The sequence below is a fragment of the Gadus macrocephalus genome, chromosome 19 (genome assembly GCF_031168955.1).
Source record: "Gadus macrocephalus chromosome 19, ASM3116895v1".
Classification (NCBI taxonomy): Eukaryota; Metazoa; Chordata; class Actinopteri; order Gadiformes; family Gadidae; genus Gadus; species Gadus macrocephalus.
The window spans coordinates 6,785,725-6,806,330 of NC_082400.1; the positions used below are offsets into that span (position 1 = coordinate 6,785,725).

Genomic DNA, 20,606 nt, shown 5'->3' on the forward strand with positions numbered 1-20,606 from the left:
CCAGAGAGGGCAAGCACAGTCATTACTGTATGTGCCATTCTACACAACCTCTGCAAGCGGAGGAACATTCCACAGCCAGACGATGGTGATGATGATGATGATGATGATGATGATGATGATGATGATGGCGATCAACATGACAATGAATTTGGCCGTGTGGAACCGAGTGGACCGGCATTTAGGGATCACTTTGAAAACACATTTTAGGTAAACACCTTGGCACAAATCAGTCAACACTTGTGTAGTTCATAACATTTATTTTCTTTTAAATTGTACGTATTTTTATTGTTTGCTTTCTCTCTCTTGAACGTGCAGGCTACAACGTCATTATCGTGGTCTGCACAAAATTGTCATCATGCGTGTATTCTGCTAACTGCACTATAACTACTTAATAGGAATTCATTTCTAGCCTAGGCTATTTCCTTGTTTTTCGGTGATTCAGTGGGCTCGTCTGAACAACCAATCACCGAACTGACTGCTTCTAAACACGTGCATGAGAATTGACGTAATCCATAGCAACGGCGCGTCACTCTTAGTTCACTCTTTGTGATTTATCCTTAGTAAGAGTAGGTCTCAGCGGCTTTGTGAATAACTTTTAAGAAAAAACTCCTACGTAAAATGTTTTAGCGCGAGTTAGGAGCACTCCTAGCGGTAAGATAAAATGCTTTGTGAATACGGCCCCAGGTAGGGATTAAGGCATCTTGTTCAAGGATGCCTGGAGATAAGGCTGTAGAGACTGGGGATCGAACCCAGTAACTTACAGCTGGGAGTCAAACCGCTACACTGTCCCAGCAACCCCTACGCTAGAGGGAAATGCGTAGAAGTTAAAGTGAAAGAAGGAGCTGAACACAAATTATATTTACACTGCAAGGGGAGCCAGTGGCCATAAATCCAGCTGGGAATAGCATAAAGCCTAGCAATAATGAATAGCGCATTAATGTGGTCTCTTTTAGTAGGAATTGTGAAGCGCGGTGTTAGCATTCAGCGGCGTTACTTGTGCATAATGTGCAGCATTTGCCTGACAAGGCTATCTGCTCTTATAGGAGAAGTGCCTCCATAACTCATACTTAATGTGCGTTGGTTTGGATACAATGTCTCTCGTTGTGCGGTACTCGGGTCACAATACCATCACTGCTAATATGTATGTTTGTGTACAAGTATGGATGTTTAGCGTGTTGTGCTGTGATTCATAACAACATGCACTATGTATTGTAAATGGTGCTTCATCAGCAGAAGGATACCGAACTGGTAAGCACCACACTACCATAGCTAAGTAGGATTTATAGTAGAGTTCTGCACACATAAGTATGACTGTAAGTATGACTATATGGTTGCAAAGCATGGCAACGTATTCGTCAAAGTAGGTCAATTTGGTAATCTAGCAGACACTTTTATCCAATGGGACAATTAGTGTTTGATACGCGTCATTAAGCAGCAGGTCGGGGTTAGGGCATCTAGCTCAAGGTTGACTACAGGTAGACTGTAGAACTTTGGGTTCAAACTGTTGACGGTGATAGTTGGGAGGGAAACAAACTGTATGAGTTATCAGAGTTGTGCTCCAGGTAAAGGTGAGAAGACCAGGTATGTAGAACACCAGGTGTGTAGAACACCAGGTGTTCTACACCATGTGTTCCACCACCAGATGTGCTCCCGCCAGGTGTTCCACCACCAGGTGTTCTACCACCAGGTGTTCTACCACCAGGTGCTCTACCACCAGGTGTACTACCACCAGGTGCTCTACCACCAGGTGTACCACCACCAGGTGTACCACCACCAGGTGTACTACCACCAGGTGCTCTACCATCAGGTGTTCTACCATCAGGTGTTCTGCCACCAGGTGTACTGCCACCAGGTGCTCTACCACCAGGTGTTCTACCACCAGGTGCTCTACCACCAGGTGCACTACCACCAGGTGCTCTACCACCAGGTGTACCACCACCAGGTGTACTACCACCAGGTGCTCTACCATCAGGTGTTCTACCACCAGGTGTTCTACCACCAGGTGTTCTACCATCAGGTGTTCTGCCACCAGGTGTACTGCCACCAGGTGTTCTACCACCAGGTGTACTACCACCAGGTGTACTACCACCAGGTGTACTGCCACCAGGTGTACTGCCACCAGGTGCTCTACCACCAGGTGCACTACCACCAGGTGTACTATCACCAGGTGTTCTACCACCAGGTGTACTACCACCAGGTGTACTACCACCAGGTGTACTACCACCAGGTGTACTCACCCGCGGCCCACCAACACCTCTCTCTCCAGTGGGTCCTGCTGGTCCCTGGACAACACACACAGCAGGTCAACACACCTCATAGTCAAAGCAGTCATGAACATACATTGATGATAAAGTATGAGATAGATGGGCACCTCATAAAAACTTTTCATATCTATTCACACACAAAAAAATACATTAAAAAAGAAACACTAGAAACACTAAAATAGCAATTTATAAAACGGGTACATAGCGGAATTAACAAAAAATATTGACTTAAACCCTGACAATAACAGAAAGGCCGACAGAGAAAATCAAAATTCAAGAATCTGTGTTTGTAAGTGCTTAGTTGAACTGAGACAGACAGCCAGACATAAAGGGATATGTCTCAGTCTTCACAGCAAATATAATGAACGTGGGAGCCATGGGAACCACTTACTGGAGGACCGGTCTTCCCAATAGGGCCCACTAGACCTCTCAAACCAGGCTCACCCTGGTGGAGAGAGACATCAAACATCAGGCTGATACCACACTTCAGATACATGCATCACAGCTTTCATAAATAATACATCACTCTGGAGTGGCCTAAACACTAAAGAAACATTTTCTGTATTTTTATTTTATTACAGATATGCGTTCCATTTTGCATCAGCTGCTGTGACTTAGAGGTCTGAGAAGCATACTGTTTCAGCTGGCCTGGACATCATGTGTCCCGTTTGGTTAGATGAGGACAGGGTTGAATCCAGAGGCTAGAGAGTTCAACAATGCATCACAAGTGCGTAGGGGAGAGAGACCAGAGAGGAACAGAGGTCAAGAGGATAAGAGGTATCCTACCCTCTCTCCCATGTGTCCTGTAGCCCCGCGCATGCCCACTGTCCCTGGGAAGCCCTGAGGAGCGGAGAGAGCAGATGGTATGGAAAAGAATTGCATGAAGATGAGATGGAAAGAATCCCCCTCGCCCAACACCTTGACACAGGGAGGCTTGTAACCAGGGAGGCAGAGCTTGGGCGGTGGAGGTGGAGGAGGAGGGGGAGGGAGGGGGAGGGGGGGAGGAGGGGAGGAGGAGGAGGGGGAGGGGGAGTCTTATGGGTATGAGGAGTAGAGCCCATCATCTGCCTCAGTATAAAACATAGTCACCAGACTCTTTTTAAATTTGTCTTTGAGTAGTACATGGATTATACAATGAAATACGTACATATAATATAATAAACACTTAATAACCTGTCGTAGGGTGCCGTAGTAGTCGGTACCCTACGGTGCCGACTTGTAGTCTCAATTAAGAGTAGTTATGCCCGTTAATACATAGCTATAACTATCCTATCTGGTTTGAGATGAGGCGGAGAAAGATAACCTAGTTTACCCTGAACATAAATCTAACAACAACTGTAACATATTGAGCCTCTAATGTTTAGAATAGTGTTGTGAATTTATTAGATTGCTTAATGTATGATTACCGTGATAATAATTTCCTTATTGCAAGATGCATCCCCTGTAGAGGGTCATTCAGTATAAAAGGGGCACCATAGTCGACTAGTCTATTAACAGAGTAAATGGTGCACTGATATGAACACATTAAGAATTGTTACTAGGCAACAACGCAGTGATAATTAAGTGACATATGTTCAGTAACTGAAGCCAAATACCAAAGCCACATTTGCTATGTTATTAATCACATATTGATTTCTTGAAATTTTTGGACATATCTGTGAAAGTCATGATGACAACTGTTGCTGTTGCTCTGTTAGCTTCTAGTGCTCTGTAAGCTTAAAGAGCTTACACTGTTATGACTTTTATGTCAATCTTATGAGGAAGGGGCCATCAAAAGAAAGCAAAACAGAATGAAAAGTATCCTTTTGTCAGGCTGGTCACATATTTATCAATTCAGAGGTGCCTGTCTAAGATACTGTGGGTTTGTTGAGTGTGCTTATCCTGCAGTGGGGTTAGTATTCTGTATTAGAGGGAAGCATCACTTACATTCATGCCTACGGGCCCCTGAGGTCCCTCCAGGCCAGGCTTCCCTGTGAAACCCTGCAACACGGACAGGAAGTATTATTGACTTGTATCTGTCTCCCCTTACAGCCATCCATCCATCCTCTCATCCACTCAGCTTGTGTCCCATCTTCTGTATCCATCTTGCACTCCATCCGTCTATCCACCCATTCAGCCACTCCATCCATCTATCCATGCATCCATCCAGTGAGGCTCTTCGTGTCTGAGATCCTCCAGACATACCCTCTCTCCTTGGGATCCTGGTATTCCCGTAGGCCCTAGACTTCCAGGGGGGCCCTTTCAAATGAAACAGAAGTTGTTCAGTAAACTATGATGAAAGTCAGCAAAAACACTGAGGGCTCACAAAGATATTATCAAGCCTGTGAAAACTTCACGCCAATGAATATTCATAATGAGAGACTGTTTGTTGACATAAATAAATGGGCATAATTTCCACTGTTATGAGTATGAATATTCTAGTGGCATGTCAACATCTTTAATAAGAAATATGTCGTGCACGCAATTGCCGTTAAAGATCCGATCTCCTGTCTGCTTACATTTAACATTGTCTCCTCTCCCAGCCCAACACAGCTTTGGAGAGAGGCAGCCATATATGTCCCCACCGTCATAAGTTGGTGGAGGTTACACGTGAGGTTCAGTTAAATAGCTTACTGTAGAGCCCCCTGGGCCCTCCACACCGCTCCCCCCCGCCAGGCCTGAAGAACCCTGTTAAAGGGTGACCAAACACAGAGGACATGTTACAGTAGGATACACCACAGGAAGTCACATTTAAACTTCATGGAGAAGAGCAGACGAGGTGGAGCAGAGGACTGTGTGAGACGTTGGCTCTCAACGGATCAGACCTCAGGTCTCACCAGCATCATCAGTTGTAAGAGACACACAGAAAAATAAATGATTTACGAATATCGCAGTAATCAACAATGCTTTCATGCACAAATTTAGCAAACCAAAAGATACCTTTGGGCTGATCTCATTGAAATAGAAAGCCATTGAAACATGAATTTGCACAGGAACATTATTTCATTCATGGAGACTTGTTTCTAAAGATTAAGGTTTGGTTTGGCCCTCTCAGAATGCCCCAGATCGGGGATTCTCCAGAGGTGGGGAGTCGAGACCCACTTATGGGTCCCGAGCCATCCACCGCTAGAGCATCACTGATCTGAGAGGCTGAAAGAGGTGGGCTGAGCCCATTACACAGAGGGAATTAGAGAGAGAGAGAATGGGAATGAGAGAGGGAGAGAAAGATAGGGAGAGGGAGAAATTAAGAGCAGGGTAGAGAAAGAGAGAGGTGGAGAAGGGAGGGTTGATAGGATAGGGAGAGAGAGAATGAGACAGTAGATAGGTAGGGAGAAACAAGAAACAGTGGGAGAGAAAATGATGAAGTGAAACTGAAAGAGAATAAGATTGGGAAATACTGGGCGAGAGGAAAACCGACCTGGAAAAATAATGAAAAGGGAAACAAGGGTCAGAGATGGAGAGTGAAGGAAAACGGGAGGGTAGGAGCAGAGAGGCAAAGTATAAGGAAAGAGAGAGAGAGAGAGAGAGAGAGAGAGAGAGAGAGAGAGAGAGAGAAACAGAAAACATAAAGATGCAAATGAGAATCGGATGGGGAATTTATTTCTTGCTGATAAGCAGGAAAATGTGCAGAAGGCTGTTCTTTTTGGGCTTAAATGAGAGGAGTCCACTTCTCCACAGTTGCTTAATCTAGCATTTAATTGTTTGCATGGCGCTTAATTGGATATAATTTAATTTGAGTTTTTCAGCAAATGTAATTTTGGGTAATGTCTTGGTAATTCAGAGTTCAATCGCACGCCATTTGACATGGTGCCTTCCTCTTGGTTATCGATGACACTTTGTGGAGTCATATGATGTGACTGAAAACACTTTGCTACAGGGCGTGCTGGATGGGTCTGAATCTAAACGACGCACTCATAATGTTACCAATAAATAATACAAATGAATAACCTTGTTCGTGGAGCAGCAAAGGCTTTAGGCTTTATGAGCAGCAGGATAAAACAGCCCAGAGTAAAGCTCAGCCATAACGTGGAAGGGAAATGGATATGGGGGCCGCCCTGCATCTCTGATCTCCTATCATAGGCTTCATCTTTGAACATGCTAAACACCTTGTCTACAGCTTGCTATGGTCCCCCTTGTTGTATTTTATCGAGACAGGTTAATAAGAACACGGGGCTCAAGGTGACGGAGACAAGCGCCTCATAACAGAGGGAAGCACATTAATCATAGACGAGTGCCCCCGTGTGTTGTGCGTGACGGCTGTGAGATGGGATTAGTGTGTGCATCTCTCTGAGTGTTTCCATATGTCTGTATCTATAGGTTTGGAGCGATTTTATGTGTTTATGTGCATGTGTCTGGTTTATGTAATTTATATTGTAAATCTGAGAGTAGAAGATCGTATACCAACACTCTGCTAGATATTTCTGTAGAGTTTATATTTATATATGTATACATAACAGAACACCTGGTATCTATAAATCTTACTGGTGGTAGGTTCCTCATCTTATTTTGTATTAGTGTGTTATTTTTAGCCTCTGGAATGAGCAGCGCAGTTTCCCAGAAACCCATTAAAACATAAGCACGATCCCGTAATCCCGGAACACCTTGTAAAACAGGGTGACTTGGTATCTTTTATTGTTGGGAAAACAACGCTTTTATTTATGTTTCCTGAGTAGGCCGGTGTCCTAGCCTCACGTTCTAACCGGCCCCTGAAAAAGCTGTTGGTGAGATCAGCGTCTAGAAGCGTAGGGCCCCCCGGTAGATTCTTACCGCGGCTCCTCTATCTCCGCTGCTGCCAGTTCCTCCAGAAGGGCCCTTAAGAGGAACAGAACCAGTATTTATTTATTTATATACATTATTAAGATTATTACTTCATGTGCTGAAAGTTAACACAATCCACTAGGAGCTAATTAATGATTATTACTGCAAGAGCAAGATAACTCGTAACCTTATTTGTTATGACAAGAGAGCAAGCTGAGGTGTTTTTTGTTGAGTTTTTCCCTGATTCAGTTTCTACGTATAAACGTATAGAAAATGCTTGTTCGTGAAGCTACAAATGACATGAACTATAGGTCTGTTTAATAAGTGAACAACAAAGGAGCACAAACTCAATCTATAATGTATGACCTTAACGTCAACAATTCAACATTTACAATCGTTATATCTTGCCTCTGGAGATCTTTGTTGAAACAATTGAAATGATAACATAATAATTTCAGACAAGAAAAAACGGATATCAAATGATGCACTATAATCTCCAGATTTAGAAATCTATTCTTTAATTAACAGGCAGATAATGATGATTGAGATTGATGAGATAAGGGATCTTCTCATTCAATGCAATACTAGACTAAGGCTCAGTAAGATGATGGAAAACATCAGCCTGTGTTACTACCACATACAGGGCTTTCGAACTAGTAGTCCTTGGACCAGTCAAATACTGACCCCAAGTGTCTGAATTGAGCATTTCAGATCAACTTCTACAATCTAGGAAAACCGCACCACCTCCAGTGAGAAGATCAAAATCCATGGAAATGTCAATTTTATAAAAATGTTGTAATTTTGAAGGCGTCGATGATTCATCTGACATATAAGGCGGTATATTTACTGCCTAGTTTGTAATATCATGTCAAAATATGATAAATTATGAAATTTAGATAAATCAAGATAAAGTTAAATCAAGATAAATTCAAATCAAGCCAGACACAATAAATATGTAGTACAAATAAAGTTATAACGAAACAGAAACAATATACATACATGGGGTGCACGACCTTGAAAAATGTGCTGATATTGTTAATTAATATTGCACTGTCAATATTAATTATAATAAAACATATAAAACCCCCAAAGTAATGGGAAAATGCATGAAGATAGGTTTTGTTTCCAAATGAACTCAAACTGTCGCCGCCACACCGTCGCACTATAACTCCCAGCAGTGCTCAAAACCATGGCACGTATCGTCATGCCATTAATTGTGACCAATCTTATCACACACAGAACAAGACCTAGAATCGAGTGTTCTGACGCGTGTCGTCCGTCTAGTACGCGACACTGCCACCCAAAGCGCTCCCTTGTTTCTTATACCCAGTAGGTGCAACAAGAAGTTACCTCAATCGACGTCTGACAATATCGCATTATCATTTTGTCATAATCGTGCAGCCCTGAGGGGGGTTGTGTTATTGGAAAAGGTGTCACAGTATGAGGGGTCACAGTATGAGGGGTCACAGGGGGGTCATGGTATAAAATGATATAGAATGGGAACCTGTGTACCAGGCTTTCCTTCAGCCCCTCTATGCCCAGTTAGCCCTGGTAACCCCTGTAGAGAGAGCACACACACACGCACGTACACACACGCACACACACACACACACACACACACAAACACACACACACACACAGTAACACAGCAGAGTATCACAAACACAATCACACAAACAGTGTCACACAGTGACTTACACACACACACACACACACACACACACACACACACACACACACACACACACACACACACACACACACACACACACACACACACACACACACACACACACACACACACACACGTTGTTGTTACAGCAGACATTTTTGAATTCATGTATCATCATTTCCTCATCAACAAATCAAATGTAACATACATAAATTAATTTAACCTATTATTAATTATTATACTTAATATTTTTTCTCATTTGTAATTTGAACTACAGACATTTTAACACATATGTTCAAGATCACCGGGCTGTCTTGGTCAAATGACGATCAAAGATGTAAATGATGTAATTGAATGGCACCTGGCTTTACACTGACAGTCTAATCCCACACAAACCAAGCTGGTGGTTTGCAACCCGGTATCTGTAGCTCACCGAGGGCCCCGGCTGACAACTGGGTCCCCTCGGGCCCTGGGGTCCCTTGAGGAAAAAGGAGACGGTCAAAACCATGAGGAACAACAGTCAAAACCAGAACAAATAAATACATGTACTGTGACACATAAGGCAATTCAGGTTGTATGTGTATAGCCCTGAAGTTACAGTGTCTCAAAGGGCTTTACAGGTCAACATCATAATACAACTCATAACCCTAACGGTCCCAAAACACTCTCAAATTCAAGGGAAGTAACCTTAAAGATAGAAGAGGGATCCCTTCTTTCAGGGATGGTTTGGAGTGCAATAAGCACACAAATAATGGTAGCAACGCTTTTTCTTATGATGTCTGCCATTCAGACTTTTTAAAGCAAAGAGGTGCAACATCTGAAAGAAAGCTTTCCTTGAAGGATGTATTGTCTATTTTTGTGCATCAGTAACATCAGTAAATGGTTGTGTACCTTGTCTCCTCTTGGTCCATGTCTGCCTTGACGGCCTACTGGTCCTCTGCTTCCCTTTGGGGATGTAAACACACCAGTGGCAGCTGATTCAATACACATGTCCAACACACTAATGACACACAACCGCAGAGTTGGAATACATTATTAGTGACAGATGTGTCTACAGACGGTCAACCGCAGCATGAGTAACTACACAAGTAGACTCGCATCTTACACCTGCGGGTTTACGACAGTTGGAGATAACATTTAATGATCACTCAACATTAACCATTACCATGGCAACGATTGATGCCACAGCTGCGTACACTTTTGTTCTGGTACATCCCGGTATTCAAGCGATCTTAAACAAATAGCTCAAACATCACATCAGACTAATAAGATACTTCTTCCAACCACAATGACCTACTAAAGTACGATTTTATTGTCACCAATTGGGATTGTAGATTTTGGCTGATAACCCACCATAATGGTAAATAGTCCATTGCATGCAAGTTTGTGGACCAAAGGATCAGTGAATGTTTGTGTGTGTGGAAGATGGCTGGTTTAAGCAGCCTCAGCTGCCTGGAGTCAGACTGATTGGACTCTGGGGCTGGGTGAGGCTGCACACCCGGGGTGCATTGAGAATTCAATGTACAACAGGTTAAACCATCACCACACACACTCAGGAGAGGTCTCTCCTGCATGGCAACATGGACCACCGTCTACATGTATTACCGTCTGCAAACTCTACAATAAACCGGCCTTCAACATCAACATCCCTGAGTGCTTGGTTTGGGAGAGCCCAGAGAGGCAGAGTGCAGCGCTGGCATTCTCACAGTATGACTCATGTTTTATACATGTAAACTGTCATTGACATGTCAACTCTAAATCTAAGTAATTTTCCATTTCAATCCATCATCCTGTCTAAAATGACCTGGATAGATTGACAACTGGATAGATTGAAACAGGCCTTGTTGAAATATTGCCACCTATGCTCTGAACGACAGTTTAATCATCAAATTAAATGAACAGACATATGTTTCCCCGCTCATTTCTGCCATGGAATCACTGACCTTTGACCCCCGGCTGCCCGGTTTCCCCCGGAGACCGTTCTCTCCACTCTCTCCCTGAGTGACAGGACAGAACACCAGTCAATCATACAGTTAATCGTTTCCTGTTCCATTTATTGTTCTATTTTAAGATTAAAGGACTAAATGATGCTGATAAAGGGCCAATCCGCATCGCATCGTGACATTGAGCTGCAGGATCACTGTGAGCTGGCATTTCGAGGTCAAGACTTCTACCAGCCTAAATCTCACTCAGATCAAAGTCATTAAAAATGGCAGCAGCAAAGAACCCCTTTTGACCTTATAAATTACTTCGGGATAGGACAGAAAATGTAAATGCTTTCAATTATTAAATACCAAGGAATTTCTAGATGAAATTAAAACGTAAAATATAGTTTAGAGGTACCTGCAATGGAAATATATTTCCAATAGCCTTAAAACATTGATAAAGATATAATACCAATAGCCTTATAACACTGGTGAATATAATATACTGCTAATATACCGCTGTTCAGCGGTGTATAGGAAAGGTGAGTCACTGTACCTCGATGCCTCCTTCACCATGTTGACCTCTGAACCCCGGCAGGCCTGGGAGGCCGCTGGGACCTCTCTCTCCCTGGGGGCCTTCGATACCTGTGACACCCTGGAAACCCTGAGGAACGCCGGGAAGGTAGAGAGAGATAGAGAAATACATGGAGAGAGAGAGAGAGATACATGGAGAGAGAGAGAGAGAGATACATGGAGAGAGAGAGAGAGATACATGGAGAGAGAGATACATGGAGAGAGAGAAATACAAAACAGAGGGAGGGAGACATAAAAAGAGAGGAATGTATAGAAATAGAGTGAAAGAGTAAAAGATATAGAGAAAGAGTAATACATAGACAGAGAGAAATGTGTAAAAGTGGTGTGAAAGAAATATACAGAAAGAGAAAGAAACTTTACAACAAGTAACACATTACAGAAATATTTAACAGAAAAACAATAGTAACCATGTTTCTATACAATTAAAAAAGATACGTTGACTCTCAGAGTCATAAAAATGAGCACCATAAATAAAGGGATGAATAAAGTTCTGAATAAATGAGGATGTCCTACTCTCTCTCCTTTGCATCCGGGATTCCCCTTCTCTCCATCAGGTCCTCTTTTCCCCTGCCAGAGCGGTAAAGTTCACAGTTCAAAGGTCACTCAGGGGTCGAAGGCAGGTTTGATGCACACATAATGTAGATAAAGAAATACAAAAGGAAGAGGTGCTTCTTCCACCACTTGGTACTGACCGTGGCACCAAGAGGACCCATCAGCCCCTGTGTGCCTGGGGAACCCTAAGACGGACGGCAGAAGACACAGGTGGACTCTGAGCACATTTCAATATTTAGAATACTGGATTCAGTTGAAATGATTCAAGTTCAATTTAATCTACACGTAGTGGCGATCTGCCCTCAATAAAAAAATGACTGGAAAATAAATCAAACTAGGCAACGTAATCAAAAGAGCAACAGAGGCACCAGGGGGACGAATCTAATGTGGACAAAGAGTTAACTCTCCATTCAGGATTTTGAGTTTCGGAAGTTGTTGTTTTTTCCGGTGTTACAAGCAAAAACAAAACATATGTGCAACAGTGGGAACTTGCCACCTCATCTCCTTTGTCTCTCTGGTACAGCTGGTAAAAAACCATGACCCTTCCCAGTGCCTGTCTTACCTATGCCTGCCTACCTCTATGTATAGGTTAGACACCCGGTGCGCCACAGCTGCCCAATCATTTCAATTAACTTTCATTTCTAATACAAACGAGAAAATAAACATAAAATTACTTGATATTAAGGAAACAAACTAAATAAATGTTTTATAATTAAATCTTACAACTGAATAGCTCCAACACTACACATGGACAGATCAAGATTAGGTCATTTTGTATGATGCCTGGTTCCAGACCGGATTCATTTGAACAAAATATGGTTATATTATTAAATACAATGCTTTAACAATAATGAATACAGGACTGGGTGAATAGACTGTGGAACATGTATTACATTAAGTGTTGCTTAAGGCAGAATGATTTCCAAACAATGATTAAGAACATACCGTACATCTACATACTGCGTTTGTCCATAAGTATGCTTGTATGTGTACCTGTGTGCGCTTGCGTGTGTTTGTTGTTTGCGTGTGTGTGTGTACATGTGTGTCTGTTTGTGTGAATGCATTGACATACATGTGTGTGTATAGGAGGTAAATACACAGTACAGGAAGACACAACTCACCACTGGCCCCTCGAACCCGAGGTCCCCGCGGGCCCCCGTTGGCCCCGCCGGCCCCTGACAGGAAATGAAGGGCAGTCATCATTAACGGCAGGAAGGACCGAGAGTCCGTCCATTGCACTGCGCTGTTGAGCTACCGATTAGAGCGGATGTGTCCCCCGCTGTACCTCTGTACCCCTACATCTGTGTTCCCTGCAACAGTCTAGTGTGGAGACATTTGGGTCAACCTATTGTTTTCTATTGTAGGTTGATTTATGACCCCAGAAACCAGTGGACTTCTGCAATTCATTGGCATTAATACATTATACGACATAACATGATGTCAAACATTCTGCAACACGTTTATAAAGAAGACATGGTGCTCAAGGGATCCAGACACATATACAATGGATCATATTACTACATCATCTCCTGAGTAGAGGCTTGTTATTAATACATGTAAAACGTGATGTGACTTTTATCACTTACAGAGTTTCCTTTGGGGCCCGGAAGACCAATAAATCCACGCCGTCCCTATAAAGACGACAACAGCAACATAACAGCCAGTTAACAGGGGCCCCTCTGTTTAATATCCACCCCCAAACATCTGCGACCCCCACAGCTTGTCACAGGGAGAGAGACCGTCAGTAAACTGTACTCAGAGAACCTGTCAAAGGCCCGACATTATGCTCATTAAAACGTCTGATCAAAAGCACACAACGAGACCTACTTGGGGGCCGTGCGTTCCAGGGGGTCCGGTCAGTCCTTCTAGGCCTAGGGGGCCCTGGTCAAAACGCAGAGAATGAAGTTTGTATTTGTTGCCTGTCTTTGATATTCATGTGTGTGTGTGCGTGTGCGTGTGCGCGTGTGGCCTTGGAGTCGTCATACCTGCGGTCCTTTGGGGCCGGCAGCGCCGGCAGGTCCCACATCCCCCTGGAACATAAACATTGAGGTTTGATACATGCATGTGTCCAAGATACATTTACACATACAGTGTATATATATATATATATATATATATGAGAGTCAACAATTCTTACCGGTGATCCAGTAACTCCTTGAGCACCAACTGATCCAGTTACACCTGTTGCACCCTGTGACGCACACATAGACAAAATGTGCATACACACGCACACACATTTGCAATTTGAATATATATAGATTGTTTTAAATGTTTTCCTGCCAAGGGACAAAAGATGAAACTGAGCTATGTAGTTAAGACTCCCCAACTACTGTGTTGTGCATAGTCCCTGTTAAATGATAAAACAAAAATAAAGTAAACTACCCCCACACAGTTCATCCTATGTGAAGATCTCTTCATCTTACCGGAGGTCCTATTAAACCTGGTCCTCCGTCGAGTCCCGTCTCCCCCTGTTGCAAAGTACAAGCAGCAGAATGAGTGCAATGAGAAGCAGTAGTAGCAGGCAGTGCTATTTACTCTGTAGCCATTGAGCTTTCCTTCAGAGTGACTGAGGTCATTAGGTAAGGGTAAGGTCATCCTGCTCAAGGAGGTGTACTGCTGACATCATCTGGGCGCAACACCCTAACCACTACACTACTAGTGGTTAGTGCTAGTACTAGCAGTAAGGAGGACTAAGAGGTCCAGGCCACTCACATCAGAACCAGGGGCTCCCTCTAGTCCCTCAGCTCCACGGACGCCCATGGGACCCTGAGGAGGAGACATCACAGTCAGCGGACCAGAGGCCCAACACACCCTGCCACCACTGTTATTTATGTACCCTTCAAACGCATACATATGACTGTTGGTACTGGGCCCTGCACTAGGGCGGCCTCCTTGGTACGTTGAGAAATGGGGATCATTTACAACCCGGGAAACAGCACAGATAGATCAATGTGAGGAATGGAGCTCCACACATCTTTACATAATACTACATGGTAGTTAAGAGGGAGAAGAGACTATATAATGTGTGTGTGGGAACAAATAGATGATTTGGGATTGCCATTGCAGCAGCTGGTGAACTGGCACACAACTAATTACGTTATTGTTTGTGCAGTCAAACTTGCATTCAGTGACCTGGTTATGTAATCATAGTATCTATATGCGGATAAATCACATAGGTATGTGGGTATATAACAGTAACATTAATACAATAAATGATATGACTTTGAATGTTAATATCCCACTTACTGGTGAACCAACAGGTCCTGGTCGACCGTTCAACCCGTTCAGACCCTACATAGAAATAAAACATTATTCAAAAAAGTTGTGAATAGATGTATTGTAGTTCACACTGGCATATGTCTGACAAAAGGACACATCTATATTGGTGCAGCAGCAGGACCCATATTGACCACTAGGGGGCAGTACAGCCAAGGTGCTGTTGTAATGGAGAGCGACTTTCATGAGATGTCATGCCATCCTATTTATCTGATACAGATTTTTTGAGCTAGTGGGAGGGCCTGGCTCAGATTTATATTCAATCCGCTCATGTGTTTTTGTTTTCTATTTGATTGATGGTCAATTTGTAAAGTTGCTTTATTCACGAAAACATGAGTGATTGTCAGGTGTAGCTGGTTGTTTCACAAACATAAACACACACACACACACACACACACACACACACACACACACACACACACACACACACACACACACACACACACACACACACACACACACACACACACACACACACACACACACACACACACACACACACACACCTTCTCGCCAGGTTCACCAACGTCTCCTTTTGGTCCTTTCCCGCCAACCAAACCCTGTGCAAACGCATGACAAAATCATAAATAATACACTTTTAATAAAACAATAATATTCAGTACCAAGTTATTTAGCTGATTAATTTATCCAAAGCAACTGACAGTGTCATACAGCCCTTTGATGATGTGTCATCAAAGAGTACCTTGTCAAGGTAAACGACGTGGCCTTTGAATCAAGTTCCTTTCGGAATCTGAGTCAAACACCCCATCACACATCATCCTGCCAAGCAGGAACACTATCGTCTCCACACTCATCTCCTTCTTCTCCATCTTGTACATAGTGCAGGGGTGATGATGGGCTCTATGCTTCCAGATCTATGTATCTAACTAGGATCCAGATCTATCCAGTCTCTTACCTCCTCGCCCATCTCCCCCTTAGTCCCTGGTTCTCCTCTGTATCCCAGCGGACCCTGGTCAACAGTCAATCAATTAAAGTCAATATTGAATCAATGAAAGCATACATGAGTCATTAGTGTGTATACTGTTATAAGGACACGTTATCTGTGGAGTATGTGTCCATATATTGCCAGCATCTGAAAATGTATGTCTATATCCTATGTGTTTTACTGTGGTATTATTGTGTCGTTTGGGTTTGTTGGCTTCTTTGCCACCACCTTTGGTCCTGGAGGTCCAGGGGGTCCTTGCTGCCCGTGCTGCCCACTCTGCCCATCCTTTCCTGGGATCCCTGGCGTGCCTGTAGCCCCTCTGTTTCCCCGTTCACCCTGGAGCACAGAACATAAACCCTGTGAGAGTACTCCAGTGGATGGTCGTCACCAGCCCTCATCGCTCTGGGTCAGACTCTGCAGAGCAGTGGTGTCAAACTGTGGGTCGGGAGCCATAAGGTCACAGAAGGGGACCACAAGGGTCCATATGTAAGCAATGGTATGTTTCTAGGATAACAGCTACTAGGTCTAACTAAGGCCCAATCCCATTTCTACCCCTTACCCCTTCCCCTTACCCCTCCCCTTGTTTTGAAGGGGTAAGGGGAAGGGGAAGGGGTAAGGGGAAGGGGTAAGGGGAAGGGGTAAGGGTTAGAAATGGGATTGGGCCTAAGTCTTCCTTTCTCATTGTGCCATTATTTAGTTCTTGATGAGACAAAAGTTGAAGAGAGGAACCAGCAACACTGGGGGCTGGCAACACTTTTGTTTGATTCAGCTGGTGGTTGCAGCCTGCCTAATGGCACCTTTGTAAGGTGTGTGATATAAGGATGCTTGTAGCGGTGCATGACTATATGGAGGTCTGTGTGTAATCTACCTTGGGGCGTATGTAGGACTTTTATATTTTCTTCTCTCTCTTCTTATTCTGGGTGTGTAGTGCAATTAGTTGACAAGCGGTGTGTGTTAGGGGGAAACTACATCATTAAAATGAGTTATGGACCAGACATTAAACACATTCCAGTGTTTTTTATCTGCATTTACATTTACATTTAAGGCATTTAGCAGACGCTTTCCAAGGCGATGTTCATTTGTCAGAAGAAAGAGAAGCAACAATATATCACTGTTAGTACACTAAGAATGTTCATAGAACAAGTGCCAAGCACTTACAATGGCTAGGTTAACCCATTGCCCGTATACAACGAATAAAACTATTTTTAAGTGCCAAGACATCAGAATAGTGCCAGTACATCCAACAAGTGCGTACATTAAAGGGGCCTATACATCGCCCAGACTCAAACCCACTGCCAACTGCCTTTATCCGGCCACTCCATTGCCCCTCATCTGACCTGTTTGCAGGAAAATTGCATTGAAACAGAGCGAAGAGTGCCAACTACACAACTACACTACAATAGCCTGCATGTTCTGCGTTTACGCGATATGCAGGCGCTAGACTTGTCCGCCCCTCCCACACACTGCTGGTCGTGTGCTAGCAGCACACAACCAATCAGAGGCCAGACGCCTCAGATGCCAAAGCTCTCAGACTTTGCATGTTGAATCGTACCAAACACCGTCCAAGCCCTTCCAACACAGCTGAACACACGGAAAAGATTTGTTTCCGAATTCGTCAGAATTACCCCATATGTTTCAGATGGCCAACAGTTGGGCCAGTGTGTAGCAGCCTTTAGTGCCAGGATGTACAAACATGCATGAGGTGCGTAAGAGGGGTGTTTTTAGGTGAGCAAGGAAGGTGAAGGGGCAGGGAAACAGGGCTAAGGAGGAGGCTATGCAGAGTCCAGAGTCTCTTTACCTCTTACATAACAAGAGCAGCCAAACTACCTGTGTGTTCTTGGCAGGACGGGGGCATTATTATATTTAGGAGTGTGAAACACACAGCATAACACCTGGTGAGGCTGCCTTCCAGCAATGTGTCAAAACTAATTTGTAACCTGCAAAAAAAAGCGAGCAGAAGTGCATACAGAGAGTAGCACAAGCTGGCGTGCATGTGCACACACACCACATACAGACACAAGACACACATGTCGACTTGGGTCTGAACAACACCTTTATTTTGGAGGAAATATGTGTGAGCTGGTACTCACCATCTCGCCCATTATCCCTGGTCTCCCTCGCTCTCCCTGATCACCAGGAAGACCCTTCAGAGAGGACAACAGAGAGAGACATAGAGAGACAGGGAGACAGAGAGACATAAAGACAGAGAGAGAATCAGAGCGAGACAAAGAGATAAACAGAGAAGGGCAGACAAACAAACAGAGACAGCTATCACCTCTGTGGTCTGCTGAATTAATTAAGTACCACTAGCGGTTAACAACTAAGACTAGCGCACACACACACACACACACACACACACACACACACACACACACACACACACACACACACACACACACACACACACACACACACACACACACACACACACACACACACACACACACACACACAGATGAACTGACAGTGCCTGGTGTGCCTGGAGCTGTAGCACTGGTTGTGTGTTCAGGGTTTGGCTACTCCTACATGGTTATTAGTGAGGTGGTGTCGCCAACATGTTGCCTCACATCTCCTACCTGATTCCCCAGCCTGCCCAGCTCCCCCGGGGGTCCCTCTGCTCCTTCTGTACTCTGTTTACTCACACAGGAAAATGACATAATCACAACATGGAACCACATGGAAGGAAGATTATCTCTCTAGAATCTTTGTGGACCGTGGGTGTGTTTTACGTGTGTTGTCTTCTAGTGAAGACATTACTCACAGGCCAGCCTGATCTCAGGAGATGGAAGAAGTTGGTTTGCTGTGGGAGGAATAGCAGGCATCGATACGTTACACGTTACAAAGGAACACAAAGACGGGCAAGGAGCAATGGTGTCCCAGAACCAGCCGTTAAAAAACATAGTTTCTCTTTATTATAATGGAAAAGTTATGCCCATTTTCCCATGGAGTTTAGAGAGGGTCTCCTGCTTAAAGTACCCATGGTGGACGTTCCACTGGCCTCTGATCATGTGATCAAAGTGCCAGATCATGTGATCAAAGACCTGGGCCCTTGGTTCAAAGAGGTTCTCTCTCCCAGCCCCCTATACGACCCAACTCTCTCTCTCATTCATCTCACATCTTTATTCAATAGCTGGGGTTCTCGTATCGCTGTCATGAACAACAGGACACAGCTGTGGCTGGGGGGGGACGCCCACATGCTCTACGGCTGCTGAGGCCAAGCATGCTGGGTAATGGGGAGGGGGGGGGGGTTGTTGGTGGACGAGGGACCCCATTCACAGGAATGTTTTATGTGCAGTGCGAGGACGTCTATTGGGTGAAGGATGATGAGGGATATTAGGAGAAAGGTTGAGAGGATACATGTAGGTTGAACCCCAAATCAAAAGGTAACAGACAGACTGAGAGATAAGACAGACAGAATGTCAGACAGGAACACAGACTAGCAGATATATGTGAAGGAAAGGTGAGAGTCTGTTTGTGGCTGGTACTTGGTTGACCACAGGTTCAGACCTGGACTGGGCCTTGATGGCTTTCATTTAGTTTTTAAATGAAACGTTTTCAGGAGATCACATTTCACAATGCACACAGGAGTTAATGTTAAATAAATAATTCAAATCATGATCAAAATGGGTCGGCATGTAGATTCATGCACAATATTTATCTACAAAATTCAAAATGAAAAATATGAAAGGGATAGGTGAATAAGCCTAGTTAATATACAGGTCAGCGTAAACCACTTGATGAATATTTGTATAGTAACATAATATCATGTGTAAGCACGTATATGATATTACATATCAGTCATCACGGTTGCATATGAACATATAACCGGCAGTATTAACAGTGTGCTGAAAGAGTAGTGAAGGACTGCTCTGTTCAGAGGTTTTTAAAGATTAAATCACAGATTACCTGGTTTAATGTCAAAGCAGAGTGGAACTTGAATCAACCTGTGCCTTAAAACACAAAATGTGTGTGTCTGTCTGTTTCTGAGTGTGTCTGTCTCTGGTTCTCTCTGTGTGTGTGTGTGTGTGTGTGTGTGTGTGTGTGTGTGTGTGTGTGTGTGTGTGTGTGTGTGTGTGTGTGTGTGTGTGTGTCTGTCACTGGTTCTCTTTGTGTGTGCGTGTGTCTGTGTGTGTGTGTGTGTGTGTGTGTGTGTGTGTGTGTGTGTGTGTGTGTGTGTGTGTGTGTGTGTGTGTGTGTGTGTGTGTGTGTGTGTGTGTGTGTGTGTGTGTGTGTGTGTGTGTGTGTCTGTCACTGGTTCTCTTTGTGTGTGCGTGTGCGTGTGTCTGTGTCTGTGTCTGTGTGTGTGTGTGTGTGTGTGTGTGTGTGTCTGTGAGTGTGTGCTTGCGTGTGTGCGTGGGTTGGTGGAGAAGGCTTGCAGCACTTCTCTCTAAACCCTATTTAATCTGATGCATGTCATGGTATTGGGGAGGAGAGGTGGTGTAGGGTGGTGGTGGGTGGAGGTGTACCTGAAAGGCAGCCCACTCCTCTGCAGTGTTCTTCCACAGGTAGAGGGAGGGCAGCCCTGGTGGTCCTGGAGGGCCCTGGTCCCCCCGCCTCCCTGCCTGACCCCAGGGGCCCAACTTCCCCTGGTGAGAACACAGACCCAATCCTCAACAATAAACCATTGTAATGTAGTATAA

General features: G+C 44.1%; 1 protein-coding gene across 3 annotated transcripts in view; it reads right to left on the bottom strand.

The window, feature by feature from the left end:
- Window positions 1–20,606, bottom strand: part of si:ch211-196i2.1 (collagen alpha-1(I) chain) — an 82,229-nt gene that overhangs the window by 21,534 nt on the left and 40,089 nt on the right. For 2 of the 3 annotated variants that reach the window (XM_060037955.1, XM_060037957.1), the window contains 29 exons: window positions 20,433–20,552; window positions 18,728–18,766; window positions 18,543–18,596; window positions 18,057–18,110; window positions 16,192–16,302; window positions 15,937–15,990; window positions 15,527–15,580; window positions 14,991–15,035; window positions 14,457–14,510; window positions 14,168–14,212; window positions 13,882–13,935; window positions 13,730–13,774; window positions 13,572–13,625; window positions 13,331–13,375; window positions 12,866–12,919; window positions 11,885–11,929; window positions 11,706–11,759; window positions 11,155–11,262; window positions 10,617–10,670; window positions 9,565–9,618; window positions 9,107–9,151; window positions 8,506–8,559; window positions 7,011–7,055; window positions 4,878–4,931; window positions 4,449–4,502; window positions 4,191–4,244; window positions 3,051–3,104; window positions 2,656–2,709; window positions 2,238–2,282 (listed from right to left, as the gene is read on the bottom strand). In XM_060037955.1, the coding sequence (XP_059893938.1) occupies window positions 2,238–2,282; window positions 2,656–2,709; window positions 3,051–3,104; window positions 4,191–4,244; window positions 4,449–4,502; window positions 4,878–4,931; window positions 7,011–7,055; window positions 8,506–8,559; window positions 9,107–9,151; window positions 9,565–9,618; window positions 10,617–10,670; window positions 11,155–11,262; window positions 11,706–11,759; window positions 11,885–11,929; window positions 12,866–12,919; window positions 13,331–13,375; window positions 13,572–13,625; window positions 13,730–13,774; window positions 13,882–13,935; window positions 14,168–14,212; window positions 14,457–14,510; window positions 14,991–15,035; window positions 15,527–15,580; window positions 15,937–15,990; window positions 16,192–16,302; window positions 18,057–18,110; window positions 18,543–18,596; window positions 18,728–18,766; window positions 20,433–20,552 (1,656 nt within the window). The remainder of the gene's footprint in view (window positions 1–2,237; window positions 2,283–2,655; window positions 2,710–3,050; window positions 3,105–4,190; window positions 4,245–4,448; window positions 4,503–4,877; window positions 4,932–7,010; window positions 7,056–8,505; window positions 8,560–9,106; window positions 9,152–9,564; window positions 9,619–10,616; window positions 10,671–11,154; window positions 11,263–11,705; window positions 11,760–11,884; window positions 11,930–12,865; window positions 12,920–13,330; window positions 13,376–13,571; window positions 13,626–13,729; window positions 13,775–13,881; window positions 13,936–14,167; window positions 14,213–14,456; window positions 14,511–14,990; window positions 15,036–15,526; window positions 15,581–15,936; window positions 15,991–16,191; window positions 16,303–18,056; window positions 18,111–18,542; window positions 18,597–18,727; window positions 18,767–20,432; window positions 20,553–20,606) is intronic. The other variant, XM_060037956.1, reaches the window with a different exon arrangement.